The 21,734-nt window shown below is 40.7% G+C and overlaps 1 protein-coding gene across 2 annotated transcripts in view; it reads left to right on the top strand.

The window, feature by feature from the left end:
• NOL8 (nucleolar protein 8) overlaps nt 1–21,734 on the top strand; it is a 1,174,909-nt gene that overhangs the window by 808,113 nt on the left and 345,062 nt on the right. For both annotated transcript variants that reach the window (XM_044077406.1, XM_044077405.1), the window contains exon 12: nt 12,016–12,099. In XM_044077406.1, coding sequence (XP_043933341.1) covers nt 12,016–12,099 — 84 coding nt within the window. The remainder of the gene's footprint in view (nt 1–12,015; nt 12,100–21,734) is intronic.

Raw genomic sequence — 21,734 nt, 5'->3', positions numbered from 1 at the left:
TTCCCAAGTAAAAAAGAATTCTCCACCAAAGTTCCCCTAGGGCTTCCTTGAAGTCATTGGAGAAGATAAGAAAAAATTCGGCTTAGACTTCCTCAGATCCTGTCTGGAAGTCTTTCTTCGGATCCTATACAGTAATTTGATCCAACAGCATTGGCTCCAACAGTGATCACTCCATTCCCTTCTACTTCCTCATTGGATCCTAAGTCCTTGGATCCAAGGACTAGTTCTCAGAGCTCCAGCCCTGGACAGCTCGGATTCAGGGGTGGCCCTGACCTACCTACCTTTGGAGGAGTCGGCTCCCCCCCCCGGTCCTTATGCTTTCATGGTGGTAGAAGAGATTTTCTCTCTCCACACAGAACTGTTCTCTTGTCTCGAATCCTTCCACTCTCCCCTGTTTCTGAGCTGTGAGCCCATCAGACCTATTCCATAGGGGCAACCTGTTCCAAGAGGTCTCCAGAAAGTTCTCCTGGAGGAATTTCCCCTATTTTCTGACACTTCCCCCGAACATCCAGTGGAGGAGATCCCTCAGAAGAGGACGTATAAGAGCCAAGCATTGACTTCCCGATGGGATCTCTCACGGAAGTCACTGATTTTGATGTGGGTTCGTCTCCCCAATCTCTTTCTCCTGAAGAGTCTGTCTTTCTGGAGGCTTTCGGTTCTGGACCATCTACTTCTTGGGTGCCCCTCCGGTGGATGGACTTATTGATTTGGTTTCCTTCCGGGCATGGAAGGAACCCGACACTGACAAACCCATCCCCAAGCGCCCAGACAGATTTTTGTCCTCCCCTTCTGATAGACCCCACTGGAGCATAGGTGTCCCAATTGATGATACAGTGGGGATGGCAGCCACCAAGAAAGAGCTGGCACACCAGAATTGTCAATCCACTGAAAAGAGAGCCCAGAGCGTTGAACAGATTTAGAAGTGAATGTTCACCTTAGCTAACTTTATGCTGAGGTCTGTAAGTTATTTAGCACATTTTACTAGGGTACAGAGAGATTTGATGAAGGAGTTATCAAATTCTCTGTGTCGGAGTCCATGACTGCTGAGGATTCCAAAAAGACTTCTTTCAACTGGCCACTCTGTTGTCCATTTCAAACACTTCGATGAGCTTGATCTCCCATACAGCAGAAGGTATCTCATGAGCAAGCCGGTTCAGGAATAGCCATAAGGAGACATACCTGGATACAGCTATGTGATTTTGCTGAGCCCTTCAAGACGTCCTGTATTAATACCCCCATTTGATGGCAGTTCCTTGTTCAGGCCATTAGTCAAGGACACATTTACCTGTAACAAACAAGAAGGAAAGACACTTTTTGCTGTGGGCATCATTTTCTACTCCTCAACAGACCTTCTCAAGAAAACAATGAGGTGAGTAGAAATGGTTCTGTAAGTCTCAGGGACCTTTCCAGGATTTGCATGGGGAGAATTCCTCCAGAGACAGAGGAAGAAGCTTTAATGATAGACATCACCCTAGAGGCAGAGGGGGCCCACAGAACTAGGGGTTTTGGGACTGTTTTTCAGATAGGTCCTATCAACGCTCCTGAAGCACTGTCCGACTGTTCAACTCTGGAGGCAGTCTGAGGTCGATTCCATTTGCATGTAGATGCCTGGACAGATATCACAAAAGATTCTTGGTGCTAAAAATAATAACCAGAGGTTACTACATACCATTTTCTCTTCTTGCCTTCTTCCTCAGAGGAAGAAACTTCCTGACATTCCACCCAGTCAGAGGAAGGATGCAGTAAAAGAATTACAAAAGCTGCTAGAGAAGAGAGTCATCCAAAAGGTCCCACATTACCAGATAGGATTTCAAACTTACTCTCATTTCTTTTTAGTGCCAAAGAAACAGGACCTCAGACCCATTTTGAATACAAGCAAGTTGAACCAGTATGTAAAGTAGGTGAAGTTGTGAATGGTCATGATCCAGTCCGTCCTGCTTTTTCTGCACAAGGATGAGTGGATGTGCTCCATAGCTCTCCAAGATGCGTACTATCACACAGAAATAGACAGGCGATCCAGGAGATACCAACCCTTTCAGCTGGGAGCCAGTCATTATCAGTTCAGAGCTCTGCCCTTTGGACTTGCCACAGCCCCCAGGTTGTTTACCAAATGCATGGCAGTAGTAGCAGCAGATCACTTAAGGCTCAGTGGATTCCAGGTGTTTCCCCGTGTAGACGAATGGTTTCTCACCACACTATCCAAACATCAACTTCGACAAGCCAGGGAGTATTTGCTCCAGATTTGCAACAACTTGGGTATCTCTTTAAATCTTATCAGATCAAAATTTGTCCCATTACAGAGCCTGGAATTCATAGGGACTTTTCTGAATACTACAACTCGGGTAGCTTCCTTACCTTGCCACTGCATTTCATCCTTGAAACATCAAGTTCAGACTGTACTTTTCTCATCCTTCTTCTCCAGCAAGATTAGTGCTGCGAGCTCTGGGGTCAGTGGCAACTACTATACTACTGGTTGCTTTAGCATGCTTCTTTATGCAAATTCTCCAGTGGGCCTTTGCTGCTCAATGGTCCAGTCTTTGTCATCCCCTATCCCTTCCTATAAAACTCAGTGCAGTTTGCAAATGTCATATTCATTAGTGGATTCAGTCTGACAATCTTTTTTTGGGCAGACCTTTTGTCCTTCTGCTCTCAGTTGCCACAGTGACCACAGACACCTCCCAACTGGTGTAGGGGGACATTTCTTGGAAAGGATGGTCCAGGGCATGTGGTCCCCTCTGGAGACCAAGTTGCATATCAGTGCTCTAGAGATGAGAGCAGTCTTTCTAGTGTTGCAGGCTTTTCAAGATGCTCTCCCTCTGGAGACTTCTGCAGTTCAGACGGACTGCATGTTGGTAGGCTAGTATATCAACAAGCGAGGAGGAACCCGATCTTACTCCCTCTGCAGAGAGGCCATGATGGTTTGGGAATGGGCAATCTCATCAGACTGCTTTCTTATTGCAATGCACATCCCGTGGAAATTCAACTTACTAGCAGACAAACTACGCAGATTCATTTTGATGCCTCACTAGTACATTGTCACTCGGTAACAGATATGATTTTCAGGCATTGGGGCCAACGTTGCTGCTACCTTTTTGTCACCCCCCCTCAACAACAAGTGCAGCAAGTACTTCACTCTGATCTCCCTTCAGGTGGAGTCCTCGAGAGATGCCCTGATTCATGATTGGCCCCTGGGTCTTCTGTATGATTGCCATCTTCTTCCTCTGATTCCAAAATTCGTACAGAAAGCAAACAAGCTGAAGAGCCCAGTCATCCACATTTCCCCTTCTGGCCTCAGCAAGTATGGTTCCACTTCCTGGGGTCTCACTAGCGATATCCTCCATGGATACTGGAGTCTGTTCAGGATCTCCTATCCCATCCATCAGGAATTCATCATCCCAACTTCCATGCCCTCAAGCGAACCACATGGTTTCTCCACTTCCACTAATAGTTTGACAGTATAGACTTTCTTACCCAGTTTGCAATATTATTTTGGCCTCCCAGAAGGCTTTTACCTGGAAAGTCTACAGAAACAAATAGAAGCCCAAACAGAAAATCTTTTCCAAGTAGAATATTGACCCTTTTTCCGACCCAATTTCAGCCACTCTTCTTTTTCTAACAGCTCTTTTTAAAGAAGGGACAAGTTTTTCAACAATTAAACTTCAGTTGGCAGCAATTAAAAATTTCTATTCAGGAAATAAATCTATTTCTCTGGCGTCTTGCAAATTGTGTAAAGTCTTCATGAAGGGCATTTTTCTTCTCAGCCCCCCCCCCCTTCCTTGGGACCTTACTGTGGACCTTCAAGGATCTACTGAGAAGCCCTTTGAACCATCTGACAAATGTAATCTGGAATTTCTTTAATGGAAAACTGTCTGGTAGCTGTAGCTTCAGCAAAAATAACTTCTGAATTCCAGGCTCTTTCAGCTAAGTCACTTTACACTGTTTTTCACAAATACACGGCTTCTGTAAGGACTATCCCTTCCTTTCTTCCTAAAGTGCCGTGTGAAAATAATATTAATCAGTCCATTCAGTTACCATTTTTTTTCTCAAAATTTTCTAATGCAAGAGAATACATGCTTCATCTCCTTGATGTACACAGACAACTACGATTTTATCTTCACAGAAAAAAATAATTCAAAGTCAGATCAGCTTTTCAAATCCTTTTTCCCTAATTGCCTAGGGCAGGGGGTGTCTAAGGTTACTCTAGCAAAATGGATTACTGACTGCATTTCATTTGTTTATTCTTAAAATGGACCAAGTTTGCCAAGACCACCTCGAGCTCATTCAACTCTGTCCTTGGCTACTTCATCCGCCTTTTGGTCAAGGACCTCCATTGATGATATTTGTGCTGTTGCTATTTGGTCAAAGACTTTTGTTATGCATTACAAGTTGACATCATATCCAGAAGCAGAGTTTCTTTTGGTTCAGCAGTGCTTCAGCAAGTGCATGTCCTTCCATGAGGGCCTCCCGAGGGCTATGTAACTGGGGACTGTTCCATTTATGGGGAACGGTGAAAAGGACAACATCAAGATTTAGAAGTTATGCACTCACCATAACTGGGAATCTGTGTTGTCCATTTTCATTCCTGCTCACCTTCCCTCCCATCCCTATTGCTCTTGGAAGTACATATTGGACTCCTGTCTTTTCTAATGTCTGTTTCTGTCTTCTTAGACAATTGGAAGATTAATCAGCAAGCTTGATCTGAGGTATTGGGGATGGAATAAGGCATTATGGGTAGAGAGCGCAGCTTGAGAGCTGGATCCAATGTCTGTTGTATGCGGCCGAGTCATATCTGAGGATCCAAATCCATTTGTTAGAAAGAATGAAAATAGACAACACAGATGCCAAGTTATGGTGAGTACATAACATAATAATACGTTTGTCATATTAGCAGGTGAGTGCCCTTCCCCATTGGGGATTTCCATCCTTTTTTTGTGTGTGTGAGAAAAGTGTATCTTTTTTTGGTGATTTGTACCTAGGAAAATGGGGAAATACTCATGTGGTCACTTTATTCCCTATAAAGATCATCACAAGTCCTACCTGTTTTGCTTGGGGAAGGAACACTACATTCAGTCCTGTTCCATTTATATGTCTTTTACTCCCAAACCCTTATGAGCAGGCATAGTTCCCTACTTTTGCATCTAGAAAAACAAATGCTGTAGTCTTTGACCCTTAAAGTCACGGGTTGAGTTCCAGTTTCTTAGATATTCACCCTCTGGTCCGCAAGAATAAAAAGTTCCTAGAGAGGCTTTTGTTTCCATTTTGGTACCCTCTCTGCCTCTGCCTCTGCTTTCAACAGGTGACTCTGCTGTGGCTAAGTCTGAGCCCTTGGACTATCTGCTTCTCTGGACTCTTCTGCCAATTGCTTCCCATGAAGCAACTAGGAGATAAGACAGGCACCTCCTCCAAGGCTGCTCATGCATCCACGTCAAGCAGGGGAGACCCACACTTGCTGTGACAGAAAGAGGGGGACCAGAGGAGGACCTTCACAGAGCCACACTAAGGATTCAGATACCCGGGAAGATGACCGTACATCGGAGCACTTTTTTTTTCTTTTATTGAGACTCCCAGGAAGAGGACACCTTAAACCTTTATTCACTCTTTTGGCCCCTTTACTTAACGAAGCAAGAGAAGAATGTTTTTCTTTTGCCAGAGGCTTAGTTAAAGCCTTTCAGTCCCTGAAGTTGGGATCTTCCCCACATTTAAAAGGAAACAATTGCTTTTCCCCTACAGTTTATGAATCAGAATCTCTTCTGTAGGAAGTGGGCCTTTATTATGCCTCCCAGGTTTCTACTCATGAAAATTGATAATCTGAGTCAGAAAAAACTGTCATGAATCTCCAGTAGAAGAATTATATTTTTCTGACACTGTTGGTAGAATGACAAAGTTATTTAAGTGGTAACAAGTTTCTGAGACCCAGCTGAGAATAAGTCGGTGTAAATATTTGAACGTTTTGTGTCAGGTGTTTAGGTTTGTGTATTTGGGAGAAGATGTTATGCTTGTGAGGGACCATCAGTGGTTTACTTACCTCTGTACCACTTGTTCTCTGTTTTATCCTTTATTGACTTTTCTGTCCACCTTTGAGGTCCTTTTCTGAATTAACAGTGGAGCAGTTACTTATCTCAGCAGTTTTACCTTCCCTTGTAAGAAGAAAGCTGTTAAGGAGTCTTACCATGTCAGGCCAGCTGTTGTTGCACATCAGGCATTAGTGAGAGAGTCTCCTCTGGCAGGCAGGTTTTGTTTCCTCAGAAAGCTCAGCCCCCCATTTCCTCTGGAATTGCGCATACAAAAGATGGCATGGATAGCCACATCCTTTGTAGCTATAGGGGAATGCCCTTGGTGGAAAGGGAGAAATGCTCTTGTCACAATCAGGCAGGTGAAGGTTACTTCCTCAGCTAGGGTAGGGATCCTGAATCCATGATAAATTTGCCTTCAGTGAGTTTGAAAAAGTATCTCCTTGTTAAAGAATTTAATCTACGAGGGGGAAAAACGGTTAAATAAGCAAGTCAAGCACCATAGGGTTAATCGCACACAGTCCTGCCTTTCTAATTTGCATTGTCCAATAGGAATTGCTTACTAGGTTTTTCTCCATGTGTATTTTGGTTTTGTCCTTTAATCTCTTTCTCTCTCTGCGTATTTAAAAAAAATGTCCAATAAACTGTTAGAAAACAATTTTTTTGGAAATCAGAGAGCATAAATATACAGCCTCATTCTATTTTGGTACCATTTATTTTTAAACAAGTTACAGAGCCTCAGCTACAGAAATGCAGCATTTCATTCACTTTACATATCTAGCTTTTATATGATTAAAATCGCTCAATTTGTTACTTGGTGAAAAGAGATTAATTTATATATGATGTGTAGTGCTGCACAGTAAGAATTAATGATAATTCTAAAATAGTGTAACATGGAATATGGGTTTGAAACATAAACTTGGAGAATACAACAGCTGATGTAAATGTATTCTGTCAGAGCTTGATGTAGTCTGATATTTATTTCACTTGTTTGAGTGGCTATGCAGTAAGCTAATGTAAATTCTGGAAATTCCATTTACTTGCTACTACCATGTGTTCTTAGCTAACATTGTGCTTCTCTGCAGTTCCCTAAAGACACATGCAAGTCCTTTAATCAATTTCTGTCCCTTGTCAATGAGAAATGCATCTGGAAAGTAATACCCACTATTTCAGTTACCAATGATTTAACTTGTGATATATATATAAATACAGTTTATAGTTTTTCTTGCCACATGTTTAGAAATGTCTCTTTTCTTAAGAAAGTTACAGATAAACAGATGTTCAGTTGAATACACATTTTTCACCTAGATGTCCTATATTTTTGTGATGGTTTTCTCTAATAAAATATTCAAGAACGTTTCCTGTGATGTATGCAACAGTTTTAGGCAGCGAGTGTTTAAGCTGAATGCAGGGTTTGGCAGTGTTGGCTTTATTGACCTGTTATTCTACAGTCATTATAGTCTACTCTGTTGACTTTTATCTGTCAAAACATTTATGCTGTGAGCAAAGTAAAGAACTGGCTTTGTTGGTCACCTCTCACAACCAAAGTTAAATCTGCCGTTTAAGAGGAATTAACCTCAGTCAATTAAATGTACAGTTGTATTGTTATTTGTCTTTTGATAGAGATGGGAAATATTTTGTAAGAGCTAAACATTTGTAATTGGTCTTGACTGAGGCCCTTTTAGTTGAGCTGTGAAGAAGTGCTTATTTTATTGCAACTTTTATTCCTTCATTAATTTTGCTGCTCTTGCAGGCTTTCAGTGACTGACTGTCAGCTAACACAACATTGCTGGGCAGATGCGTTCCCTTTGGGGGGACTAGACATTATTTTGTGACTGAAGAACTTTTTATGGTAAAAGAAGGGGGAAAAATGTCTATGTGTGTGTGTCTATGTGTGTGTGCCTATGTGTGTGTGCCTATGTGTGTGTGCCTATGTGTGTGTGCCTATGTGTGTGTGTCTATGTGTGTGTGTGTGTGTGTGTGTATGTGTGTATATTTAAGCTTGGAAAAATGTTTTGACTTTGTCACTTTTTATGAACTGTTAACTTTTTACTTCTGAGGGAAAAATTTGGTAAAACTTTTTTTTCCTATCTAAAACTTGTGTTAAGTTAGTTTTAAGGGCTAGAGTGTTTAAAGTAGGTTTCACTGATTTTTTGGTGGTAAAAAAAAATAACTTTTTTTAATACTTGCTTCACTGACTACTGCTGCCAGCCTTCCCAAGGATTCAGGCATTTTTTCACCTTCAACATGGAACAACGTACAGTTCATAAGTTCTTCCTTTCATCCACAAAATGAAAAACATTTCTGAACAGCCTTTACCACTTCAGCAAGCTCCTAACTGCCTCATCCACACATGGGTGACTCTGCTATGGCCATTTCTGGTTCGTCACACCAGTTATCTTTTTATTTGCTCCCTGTGGTATAGTCCGTAGAGCCTCCATGGTCCAAATGATAATATAGTTCCTCTGAGGCTGTTGGAGTGCCCTTATTGAGCAAGGGAAAGCCAGTCTCGTCTGTCTAAGAGCAAGGAATACCACTGTACGTATCCAGATTATCCAGACTTGGATAAGTGTCCCGAGGGAGGTTTTGCTTTCCAAAAGTAGGTGTGTTTCTTTTAAGGCTCCTGTCAAAAAGAAACAAAAAGCTAAACATTTATCTTTGCCTGTCTCTTATTTGGACAGCAGTGATTTATTAGGGTTAGCTCAGGGCTTAGTTCAGATTATTGACCCAACCAGTCTCAGTGTTATTGGTAAGGGAGAGGAATGTTTCACTGTCTGTAGTTTCAGAACATTGAACAGGAAAATGATTGTGAGGGGGCAACTTCTGTTTTCTCTCCAAATGTTTTGGTTCTGACTCTGAGGAGGGTGTTTCTCCTCATTGTCCCTTACAAGTATTTTCTTTTTTTGAAACCATATCCAGAAGGAATCAGTTTTTCAATGAGAACATAATGATCTTCCACTGTTATTGAAGAAATGATTACCTACTCCAGTTCCTCCTGTTCTTCTGCCCTTAAGAAAGCAGATATACAAGTTCCTCAGTCTTAACAATTTTTATTTTCTAACTCCAGGTCAAACCCAACTGCGATTTGCTTGGTGAATCCTGCTGATGCTAAATGTTTGATAAATGTTAATCCCTTCCCCTCAGGCAAGGATTGGAAAGCCTGTGCAGGATATGGGGAAAATGTGCATTTTTCTGCAACACTTATTTTCATAATTCTTAATTGTAAAGGCCTCATATTACAGAAAGTTAAATAAGCAGACAGCAAAATGTTGGTAAGCAGACTTACAAAAAGCAGTAGCAAGGGAGCTTCAAATTAGAGGAGCCCCCCCAGAAACAAGCACAATCTAACAAATTTGAAGTTTACTATCTTCTGAGCTGCCACACACTGCCCAATATGTACTTTTGTCTTTGCGAGTCAAAGAATTGGTCTTTGTTTTAGCTAGCTGTGGTAGCATATAAGGATAAAATTCTGTTTATGACCCAGGCAAACCAAGGAGTGATTTATTAGGGTTAGCTCAGGGCTTAGTTCAGATTGTTGACCCAACCAGCCCCAGTGTTACTGGTAAAGGAGAGGAATGTTTCACTGTCTCTGGATTTTCAGAACATTGAACAGGAAAATGATTGTGAGGGGACAACCTCTGTTTTCTCTCCAAACTTTTTGATTCTGACTCTGAGGAGAGTGTTTCTCATCATTGTCCCTTACAAGTATTTTCTTTTTTTGAAACCATATCCAGAAGGAATCAGTTTTTCAATGAGAACATAATGACCTTCCACTGTTATTGAAGAAATTACCTACTCCAGTTCCTCTGCCCCTAAGAAAGCAAGTATATATGTTCCTCAATCTTAACAATTTTTATTTTCTAACTCCAGGTCAAACCCAGCTGTGATTTGCTTGGTGTAAATCCTGCTGATACTAAATGTCTGATAAATGTTAATCCCTTCCCCTCAGGCAAGGATTGGAAAGCCTTTGAAGGATATGGGGAAACTGTATACTTTCTGCAACACTTATTTTCATAATTCTTAATTGTAAAGGCCTCATATTAAGTTTATGCTAGCTACTTTTGATAGTAAGAGAAACATTATAGCTTCCTTTTCCTCTTCTGAGGAAGATCATCATGGTGTAATCTTACTGCTTTTGTCTCTGTGGTGGCTAAACACTCTCTGAAATCTGCTTATGATTCAGCTGTTGATACTGGGGCTTTTCTGAGAATGTTTGCTTGGTTGTGCATGCAAAACCTTCTTGAGGATGTAAAAGCTGAAATTTTGAATTCCCTCTTGGGTTGTATTTGGATTATCTGCTGTACAAGTCCTTTAAAAGTATGATTAGGAGAGTAAAGCTGATTTAGGGAGTTTCCCAGATTTAGCAGGCTTTCTTCTCCAAATTGTATCAATATTTTTGCAGGTACCTTTGCTTCATTTTACAGAAAGCTAAATAAGCAGACAGCAAATTGTGGTAAGCAGACTTACAAAAAGAAGTAGCAAGGGAACTTCAGGTTAGAGGAGCCCCCCCAGAAACAAGCACAATCTAACAAATTTGAAGTTTACTATCTTCCGAGCTGCCACATTCTGCCCAATATGTACTTTTTTTCTTAGCAAGTCAAATAATTGGTCTTTGTTTAAGCCAGCTGTGGTAGCATAGAAGGATAAAATTCTGTTTATGACCCAGGCAAACCAAGTTTGATAGCTGCTAGGACTGTTGGCAGAGCGGACAAAGAGGATGTGTGTATCTGGTCAGTGGTAGCAGTCCTTGAGAGGAATGAAGCAGACATGCAACCTAGAGCTTGGCCATGTTGTGCTCCAAGCTATCCAATAGTTGGTAACCTTCACTGAGGGAAGTGCATGGGAATGTGCATTTCCATAGCAAAGACATTGTGACCTCTGCTGTCATGTGGGTTACACAACTTCCCTTGACCACATGGGGAATTAAGCTCTCATCGCTTTGTTTCATTTCTGTTACTCGGACTCAATCTCTTCTGACCTAAATGTCTTCTCTGCTTTATCTTGAATTTCACACATTTGTTTCCTGACAGTTACCTGTTTCCATCTGGTCAAGTAGACATCTCCATCTTTTCAGACATAGCCATTTGTATTTACTTCATATAAATGTCGAACAAATTAATTTTGTTTGGTTCCAAGCTCCTTGTTACTTGAGAAGCATTCATTCACAAGAACTTAATAGGCACATTACTGCTGAAACATGGCATATCGTGACAGTTCCATTGTGACTCAAACAGCTTCTCCATCATCATAATACAACATACAGTCCTTTTTTTATTACTTCTGATCCAAACACGACACCTTGACACATTGACTAACACAAAGCTGTGTTAGCCAAGCAACTTCATGTTGTATTTAAAGAGGTTTTGATATATTTCCAAATGTAGCAGGCCAGGGAGATCTCCAGCTTCAGAAGCACTGCACGTGGCTCCTCTGCAGGAATACGCACTCTTCATTTCTCTGTAAATGAGTTGTCATCACCAGCTCTTACTGTTGTCAATTTGTCACGCAAGTTTATATTATTCCATTATTCATTTAGTCATGTATCAAATCTGCATTATTTCATGGTTGGTAAAAGGTGGTAGCTGATGGCAAGAAGAAATTTTTGCAGTGAGTTTACTCGTGTATACATTAAATCATAGCTTCTCATATGGGGCAGATATATCCCCAGATGCTGGATTTTGCTAGAAATCATTGAATTCTTATCAGTGGAGAACAAATACCCATCTTAAGGTAACCCAGAGGGGGTCATCTAATAGATCAACTAAAACTGTAAGAACCACCATTTTGCAGGATGTTCCTCTGCAGTGCATTAAAATTCAAGTATGGCACAGGAGAAAAGCGCCTTGACATGTTAAGTACCTAGTGGAAGAGGTAGGTGTAGTACTGCAACTCCTACTGAGCTGCATTTTTGCTTAGAAATGTTAGACATACTGTTTTGTTATGGACTGATGACATTTAATAGGGATAAGCTCTAGCTTGTACTGAGTACTGTGTTTGTTTACAGAGATGTTGGTGCTCTTCACTATGACCCGACAAGAGAAGATCATGCTGTGTTCGAAACAAAAGTTGAAGAACCTAAGAAACAAAGGTATTGCTTGCTCTTTATTCTGAAATCCTAAATGTGAAAGAGGAGTACATTTTTAGCTGTTAAACTCTGAAATTGATAAGACAGTATATTCTGCATTTGGCATTGTAAGTACCATTTACCAGCATAGAAAAGCTGCATTCTGTATTAATACTGTTTCATTGTGATGTATATATATGCATGCACACATCTTTTCATCTATGTTATATGTAAATGTATGTCTGTATAAATGCATCTGATAGTGTATGTAATTTATGTACTACATCAAGTTTTTAACCATCTTTATTAAGTCTTCACATTTTAATCAGTAACATGGGTTATGTGACATAGTATTCCTTTTCATTTCTCGTACTGTAACATCTTCTGTTGTTAAAATCAACCAGTATACTAATGTTTTCATTTTTAACAAATTTCATTCACCGTTATATTACATAAATCATTCTCTTCCTTCTTTCCCCTTACACCTCATTCCCCCTTTTCGCTTGGGTACTGCAGGAACCAAAAGTACAAAAAAAATAGGAACTTAACCAAATATGCAAATTATTTATTTATTTTATTGTCTGACTGAGCCAAAAAAGTCTCATTTTCATTGGAGGCCTGGGGAGAAAAGCTCCAATACAAAAAATTAATTTCAAAAGTAATACATCTAGTATACATTTTATAGCATAATTGAGGTGAAAAAAATTATGAAATATATGGTATAAGGCAACTGTACCATTAGCAGAACATAGTGTAAAATTAGGATACGAGTGAATTGAAATAATGCACTACAGTACCATTAACAAAGAAAGTTATGCACTTCTATACTTTTAACAAGATATGGAAACAAATGAAAATGGGAAGTGATAAATAGACTAGATGAGCCACATGTTGAGAAAAATTTGGAGGAAGAGTAAAGCAGTGTGATTGCAGGAAGAGACATGAGCATTGTTTAGAGTAGTACCGTTGAACTAGTGTAGTAAGTAAACTGGATAAATAAGGGACAGAGAAATGACATCGCTGAAGTGTATAGTAATAGAGAGGATAAAAAAGGGGGTGGTGGGACTGGGATGATAGAGTGGGTTAATATGAAGGGGTTGGGGAGGAGATGTATAGATAGTTGAGTATTACTGTTGTCCAGTCCAGAAATTAATTTATAAGTGAACCGTAGAGGAGCACAAAATTGGAATGGTTTTGCGAAAAGGCTTTTGTCAGCTGTAACCAAAAGATGCATTACTTCCCATTAAATAAATCCCCTAAAGCAATCAAATAACAGAACAAACCAATTAAATAATTCATTAAATATTTATGTATAAACCATAGCATGGCTTGCTGCTCCTTGGTATTAACATTGGCTTTGGATGATTCACTGCTAAAGTGACACCCCTACCCAATCTGTAAAAATGGGGGGGGGGGTTGTGAGTGGATGGATTTACACACAAAATTATCCGTATGTCTTTCAAACTGATTGGAAATAATTCCCTAATCAAATAATACAACTTTACTTTTTATTTAGGTAATCATCATTTTTATGCAGATTGTTTTTTTTTTTGTTTGGTCCTTAAAAAATAATCCAGAAGTCTTCATCATAAATTCAAGTACCACCAAAAAAACATTCTTATTGGCATCATAGGTGTACCACACAATTGCAAAAACATTCCTAGTCAAAACCCATTCCAGCAATTGCAACAAGAATTTGTTGAATTCAAACGTATGTGTATAGTCTGCCCTCTTTAACAAAATGTCATTCCCTCTTCCCCTCCAAAATAAATCCCATGAACTCTTTATTATATCAAACATTTTCACTGCTTGTCTCTTAATATCCTTATCCATAATCAAGAACTTTCAGCATCTCAGGTTTTTTTTTTAGTTTCTTCCCACATATGCTTTTTGTAATCAATACACCTAAATAGTTTATTTTGTGTCTCCTAAATATGGTTATCTGCAACTTAAGCAAAATTGTCGTCATTACCGTATTAGTTACATCCTTGAATTTGAGAGTTCGTTGTTTTCTTTGCTCATGGGCCCAATTACAAAAGACTTGATTTTGGTGTAAGAAAGTGCAAGTCTGCTCTATTTACAAAAGACATACCTGCCTGGATTCCAAAAGAAGCATGATTTTGATTTAATCGACTTTAGTGTAAGCCTGCTTTATAAATTGGAATATGTACTTTGGCTCTAAATATAAAGCAGGTAAAGAGGATATCCCGGTTTTGTTTCTTTGTCTGTACATAGCTTATAGAAAATAATCCCTCCTACCTTCATTTTGAAGCAAACCTTTCATATATCATCCATATTAACCCTATTATTTTGTAAGGGAAAGCAAATACTACCATGCACTACTCATAAAATTCCAGCAGACACTATAAAATACTTTGCATCAAGAGCCACAAACAATGCTTTTTTTTTCTTACACTATACTTTGCCCTGGATCATCCTTGTTCTATTAATGTTATCAAATGTTTGCATCCCCTCCCAAAACCACATAGATGTAGATCTATCAGTTTTGACACAACCTTTGCCATTTTCTTAGTATACATATAAATACTTTATGTTTTAGAAATTTTTAAGAAGCTGGTTCTGAAGGGTCTTCACCCTCTTTGGTGTTTTCATCTAAGATGTTATTACCCCCCTCCACACACATACACACTTTTAAATTACTTTTAAATAAAAACTTCCAGATCATTACCACAGTCATTATTTCAGTCTTTCACAGGACAACTGTCTGTTACTAGAGCTTTCCCTAATGATTAAACAACATTTTATCTCCTCTTTTTTGTCTTTGGTATTAAATGGGTAGTCTCTTATTCCTCTTAACTCTCTAAACTAGGATTAATTAAGTCTTCCATAAATATTTCTACTTGTGCTGTTTCCTGGTTTCTACATTCTTCTGTCTTATACAGATTTCCATAAAATTGCTGAAATACTTCTACATCTAAATAACTATAAGCATTGTCAGGTAGCACACTCACCTTTGGTGCTAGATGACCAGAAGGCTTTTGGTTGTGTGTTCATTCCAGATGATCGAATTGCTGATACTGCAGTACAGTACAGTATTGGGTGGGTGCTGCACTCGAGTGCATTGTCCTTCAGATGAGATGTTAAATGGAGGTCTAATCTGCTTGTGTCGGTCGGCGATCTGTGGATTTAAAAGATCCTATGGCACCTATCAAGAAGGGCAAGGGTTACTTTATTAACAGATTTCCATCTTTCATTCATTATATACATATTTATTAAATTTTCAGTTTATACATCTTCATAAAACACTTTACACGTTAATTTTCCTGAAACTATTTCATCCTCCCACCCTTTCCATGTCACCATTTATATGATGCTGTCAATCTTCGTTCATTCTTGACAAATGGAACTCTTTTCCAATACTCTGAACCAGCTTGGCCATTATACAGCTCGTGCCAGCCAAAAAACTCTCAAACTAAGACTCTACCTATAATGCTCCTCTCTCCATTACCTCAGATCTTGTTTGCCACTCTGTCAGCAAGATGCTTCAGCCGTTGCTCGCAACTAAGTTCTTAAAATTTCTATATTAAGCTAATTCATTGTATTTCCGCTGTCATATATATATATATATATATATATATATATATATATATATGTATGTATATATATAAATATTTTCAGCTCTGTGTTTGATGCTCTACCCAATACCTTTTGTAATCTCCGTTACCATTGTTGGTAACTCCCTCTCCCGCCTTTCTTACCTTTTCTGTTAATTCTTAGTACCATTGTTCATAGTTCTTTCCTTTCTCCCTTATGCCTTTTTGGTATTTCTTCACTACCATCATTAGTAGACCTTCTCTGTCTATCCTTGGTGTGTGCGCGCGCATGTGTTTGTGTGCATCTGTGTGTGTGTATATATACACGCTTCTTATACTTAAAAGCTAAGTGGCAGAAAAGCATAAAATCACTTCTGGATTCAAACAGTTTCAAGACTGTGGAAGAAAGATGCCCAGTTCTAATGGGTATCCTTTGTGTGTTTACTGCCTAGGAGCTCCACATCTTGACCAAAATTGTGACATCTGCCAGGCCTTTAGTAACTGGGCCTTGTTTGAGCATCGAAATGAGCTCATTTTAAAAGCCATGTTGAAAACTCCTTTCAGTGAAGCTTTGTTCAAGTCTGATCCCTCCACCCTCGAAATCTTGCCCTTCCAAAAAGAAGAGCCACTTGGTACCTGTGTCCCCCAGTGCACCGATGGCCCAAAAACATTAGGTTCCAGTTGTGACTACCTACATGGAACTGAAAGCTAAGGTACCAAAGCTACAAATACGAGAATCCTTGGCACAGACTGATGCTAGTACAGTTCCTTCGGCACCAGCATCTTTGTTTTCCGGCTTGGTGCCAACTTCTCCAACTGCTCCTCAGCAGGCCATACCCACTGTATTGGTGCCAAAACCTGATCCAAATCTTCTTTCCAGGATAAGGTTCTCACCTTCCATAGACCCTTTTGCGGGATAGCTGCCTAGCCCCTTTCTGGAATGACAAGAGTCTCCTTCAAGATTATCCGGTCAGTCCTCCAGGAGTATCTCTGAGGTAGATATCATGAGATTGGTTGATCAGCTGTTGGCGGCCAGAGGTATTCCTACCCCTTCTTAGGCCCCTCTCCCCCTTGGAGTTGGTGGTATCTTCTCCAAGGACTTCTGTACTATCTTATCTTAAACAACATTAAAAGAGTTTTAAAGCCATATTGCCAGGATAAAACACTTTCATCAGCATTCTACTATTCAGTATGTTTGTGCATGACATTCATTTATATTCCTTTTGTTTGGCTATTAATATAGGCTTTAGACTAACCATATTGTTCTAGCCTGGATATTTATCTGCTTCTAACATGGTTATCCATCTATATTCAGCTATATCCAACTTACAATATCCCCACCTCTCATGTTTACATGTAGTACTTGCAGCACTTAAAAACTAATTTTATCTGCTGATCCCTTTTCCTTAAAGTGCTTGGCTAGTGCATTGGTCAATACCATCTTTCTAATTTCTGATTTATGTTCAATTAGATGGTCTTTCAGCCGCCTAGAACATTTACCTACATAAAATCCTGTACACACTGTGCAAGTAGCCAAGTATACTATTAATTCAGTGTTACATGTTGCATAACAGTCCACCTTATATACTTCCTTACTTATAGGATGTTCAAATTCTAATTTACTACATAAATCTGTGCAACAACTGCAGTTATAACATGGCATTGTTCCCTTCTTATTACTAGATGTCCTTTCCCTATTATTTAAATTAAAATCTTTGTAACATAAATATCTCTTTAAATTCAAACAATTCTTGTGTGCAAATCTTGGTTTTTCACCTACAATGGATCTCATTTCTGGCATAGAGAGCAATATATGCCAGTTTTTTTCTATGATATTTTCTATTTTCTTACTTAAAATATTTTGAGATATAATGTATCTTAGTTGATTTTTATTTTCATTTGGACCCAGTGTTGCTTAATTGATATGGATTTTTTATTGGTTGGTTCTGTCATGTGTTTTTAGAGAGACACTTATTTGTACTGTGAACAAGATGTTTAATTCATACTGATGAAGGGTGTTACCAGAAAGCTTTATCCTGTTATTTTTTGAATAAAAGAGAGTGCTGCTTTACTGCTTTTTGTTTCACTTGAAGTTATACTGTAGCAGTGAAACTTTTTTACAGTTGGTGTTTTGTTCATAGAGCTTATTCCCTGGAGACCAGACAAAATTCTTTCTCCACCGGAGGACCACCAATATTTTGGTAGATGCCATGGTTGTGGCGGCTGCTACCAAGAAGAACTCGCCAGTGAGAGTCCTACTGTACATCCTCCTAACTGGGAGTCTAGGACGATGGACAGATTTGGAAAGCATGTCTACGCTTCGACCATCGCTGTCAGGTCCTTGAACTTTATGACACACTTTACTAGACTCCAGAGAGATCTGATTAAGGAGTTATCGGATACTCTCACAGGAGCTTTGTCTAATTAGGTGCAGGATAAGTTACCTCTCAGCTAGCCACCCTGAAGACTATATCAAACTTGTCCATGCAGCTTATTGCACACACAGCCAAAGGTGCAACCAGAGCAGCGGGTTCCTGTGTTGCCATAAGGTGTGCCACTCCTGGATGCGCTTGTGTGAATTCTCGGAGCCCTTCAGGTCTTCCTTCATCAATTTGACAGATCATCTTTGTTCTGCCCCAATGTGAAGGACACACTAGCCAGGTGTGAAAAGGATGTAAAGACCCTGTCTGCTGTGAGCATTCGTTTTTCTAGTCCACAGTGATCCTACTCCAAGAATCAGAGGAGTAGAAAGATGTTGTTCAAAAAGTCCCAAGGACCTTACCAGGGCGCACATGGTAGTGGTTCCCATCAGGGCAGGGGGGGATTTCAGATGGAAGATGCAGACCTCGAGGCAGAGGTGGCCGGTGAAACCAGGGTTCCAGAGACTCCTCCTCTGGACAACCTCACCAGTGCTCCTGAAAGGAGGCCTGATTGCTTACCTCTGGAAGCAGTCGGGGGACTACTCTTACTGCACTAAACAGCCTGGCTACAAGTAACCTCCAACACATGGGTGCCGAGAATCATTACCAGAGGCTTTCATATCCCTTTCACCCTTTTCCTGAGATCACTGAGAAAAATCCCTGATGTTCCACCCAGTCAGAGGGATCAAGCAGCCACAGAAGTTCAAAGGCTGCTAGAGAAAATGGTGAGCAGACAAAATTCCAGAAGGTCACAGTTCAGTCTATTCTCTTTTCTTGGGGAAAATGATTGGATGTGAACTATAGACCTTCAGGATGCGTATTACCACATAAAGATGGACAAACGCTCCAGAAGGTATCTTCGCATTTGGCTAGGGGCCAGTCATTGTCAGGTGGGAGTGTTACCTTTGGCCACACCACAGCCTCCAGAGTGTTCCCCAAATGCATGGCAGCTGTCACAGCTCACGTGAGACTACACGGATTCCATGTGTTTCCTTATCTAGACAAATGGCTCCTCACCACCCCTACCAGGCATCTGTTGCTTCAAGTCTCAGACTTCATCATACACTTGTTCAGTGCCCTGGGCATAACAGTCAACAAAGAAAAGTTACAGCTGTCTCCCACTCGGGACCTTGAATTCGTAGGAGCCACCTCAACACAGTTTCATGTATAGCTTCTCTACCCTTTCACAGGCTCCAAAACCTAAGATCTCAAGTACAGTTTGTTTTATTAAAAAATGAAGTGCCCGCTCTATGTGTTCTTCAAGCCCTAGGATCCATGACAACGGCTATCACCCTGGTTCCCTTGGCGAGATTTCACATGAGAATACTTCAGTGGCTTCTGGCTTCTTAGTGGTCCATTCTGTCTCTTGTGATGACTCACCTGATCTTAGTAACAGGCCATTGCCGAAAGGATGCATCCTGGTGGATGCTGTCAGAAGACATCCTAATGGGCCTTCCCTTTGCTCCCCCTCAGCCCAAGGCCATAGTGACCATGGACGCCTCCCAGATGGGGTGGTGGGGGGGGGGGCCATTATCTGGGAAGAACAGTCCAAGGCACTTGGTCTCCATAAGAGGCCAACTTGCACATCAGTGTCCTGGAAATGAGAGCAGTGCTCCTAGTGTTGCAAGCCTTTCAATTTACTCCTCCTCTAGGAACAGTTGCGATCCAATCAGAAAACATGTCAGTGATATAGTACATCAACAAACAGGGTGGAACCAAATCCTAGCCCCTTTGCCGGGAAGCTCTCAGAGTGTGACAATGGGCGGTATCTTCCAAACATTTCTTGTGGCAGCGCATATCCCAGTCAGCTCCAGTGTGATAGCGGACAAGCTGAGCAGACACATTCTGCTGCCTCATGAGTAGTCTCTTGATTCAAAAGTGGCAAAGGAAATCTTTTGCCGCTGGGGCCAGCCTTGCTGTGATCTGTTTGCCTCACCAGTGAATAAGTGCAGCAACTACTTTGCCCTAATTCACCCTCGGGTGGAGTCCCCAAGAGACGGGCTCCTTCTCGATTGGCCCTTGGGTCTTCTTTATGCCTCCCCCCCCCCTTTCCACTCATACCCCTCTTCCTAAAGAAAGCCCAAAGGTTGTGAAGCAAAGTGATTCTCATTGCTCCTTTCTGGCCCAGGCAGGTTTGGTTCCCTTTTCTATGGCCTCACTTGATTTACCATCTGTGGATTCTGGACCTGGAAATGAGAGCAGTTCCAGACCTGCTGTCTCATCCAAAGGGATTGGCGCATCCCGATGTACAAACTTGCAAGCTCACAGCTTGGTTCCTCCAATTCCGCTAGTCGTCAGGCAGAATAATAGAACTTCCCCATGCAAAAAATTCTTCAGGCTTCCCATAGTCCTTCCACCAAGAGACTCTATTCCAGTAAATGGAAGAGATTTTCAATTTGGACCTCTGAAAATGATATAGACCCCCTTTTCGGCAACTGTTGAAAAAGTTTTGGAATTTTTAGCTGCCCAAGGAGACTCTGCTTTCATCATTAGAGTTAAGTTAGCAGCCATTTCTAATTTTTACATCGACTACGACGACCATTCTTTAATTTCCCGTCACCTATACAAGGTATTTTTCAAAGATGCCTTACGTCTAAAACCCCCATTCAAAGATCCCGTAGCTCCTTGGGATCTAACCTTGGTTTTGTAATCTTTAGTACAACCTCCCTTTGAACCAGCAGCTACTTGCCATCTCAAATTCCTTTACTGGAAAATTATTTTTCTAGTAGCCATCACTTGCAGCAGAAGAGTCTCTGAGATCCAAATTTTATGTGAGAAACCTCTGTATATCATTTTTCATAAAAACAGGTTGTCATTGAGAACTAACCCTTCCTTTCTTCTTAAGATGGCCTCTGAATCCAATATTAATCATACTACTGAGTTGCCAGTTTTGTACTTCTGAGGTGGTGCAGTGGTAGCATTGTTGCCTCACAGCAAGAGGTTCTCCCGTTCGATTCTCGGCTTGGATTGGGAGTGCCTTTTGTGTGGAGTCTGCATGTCCTCCCCCAGTCGAGTGGGCGTTTGAAAGACAAGCGTTGAATGGGCATGCCTTAGTTGAAAGTTGAGCATCGGGCTGGCAACTCGACACCATAAAAACCAACTGCCAATCATTAGCGGACCGGAGTTGGCATGCCTTAGTTGAAAGTTGAGCATCGGGCTGGCAACTCGACACCATAAAAACCAACTGCCAATCATTAGCGGACCGGAGTTCCACTGTGGCGAGCCCTAACCGGGAAAAGCTGAAAGACCAACAACAACATTGAGTTGCCAGTTTTCTTCCCCAAGTTTTCCAACAAAGGTGAATATCGTTTGCATTTACTGGATGTTCATAGGCAACTTTTTTACCTTGACAGGACTAAGAGTCCAGAAAATAGGATCAGTTGTTTATTCCCTTTTCTGGCCCAACAGTGGGGAAAAGGTGTGTCAAAAGTGACTTTATATCGAAGGCTGAGAGATTGTGTTGCTTTCATTTATGAACATAACCAAAAGTTATCTCCGCCTGTAAAAGTGCATTCAACCAGTTCAATTGCCGCATCAGCTGGTTTTCATTCGAAAGCTTCCATGAATGAAGTATACGCAGTCGCAACTTGGGTTACGCCTCATACCTTTATCACTCATTACAAATTGATATGGTCTCCAGGGGAAGAGCATCCTTTGGCTCTATGGTTCTCAGGAATATCCTTCC

The sequence above is a fragment of the Protopterus annectens genome, chromosome 7.part0 (assembly GCF_019279795.1).
Source record: "Protopterus annectens isolate FY-2018-M chromosome 7.part0, PAN1.0, whole genome shotgun sequence".
Lineage (NCBI taxonomy): Eukaryota > Metazoa > Chordata > Ceratodontiformes > Protopteridae > Protopterus > Protopterus annectens.
This window is presented reverse-complemented; position numbering and strand designations above follow the sequence as displayed.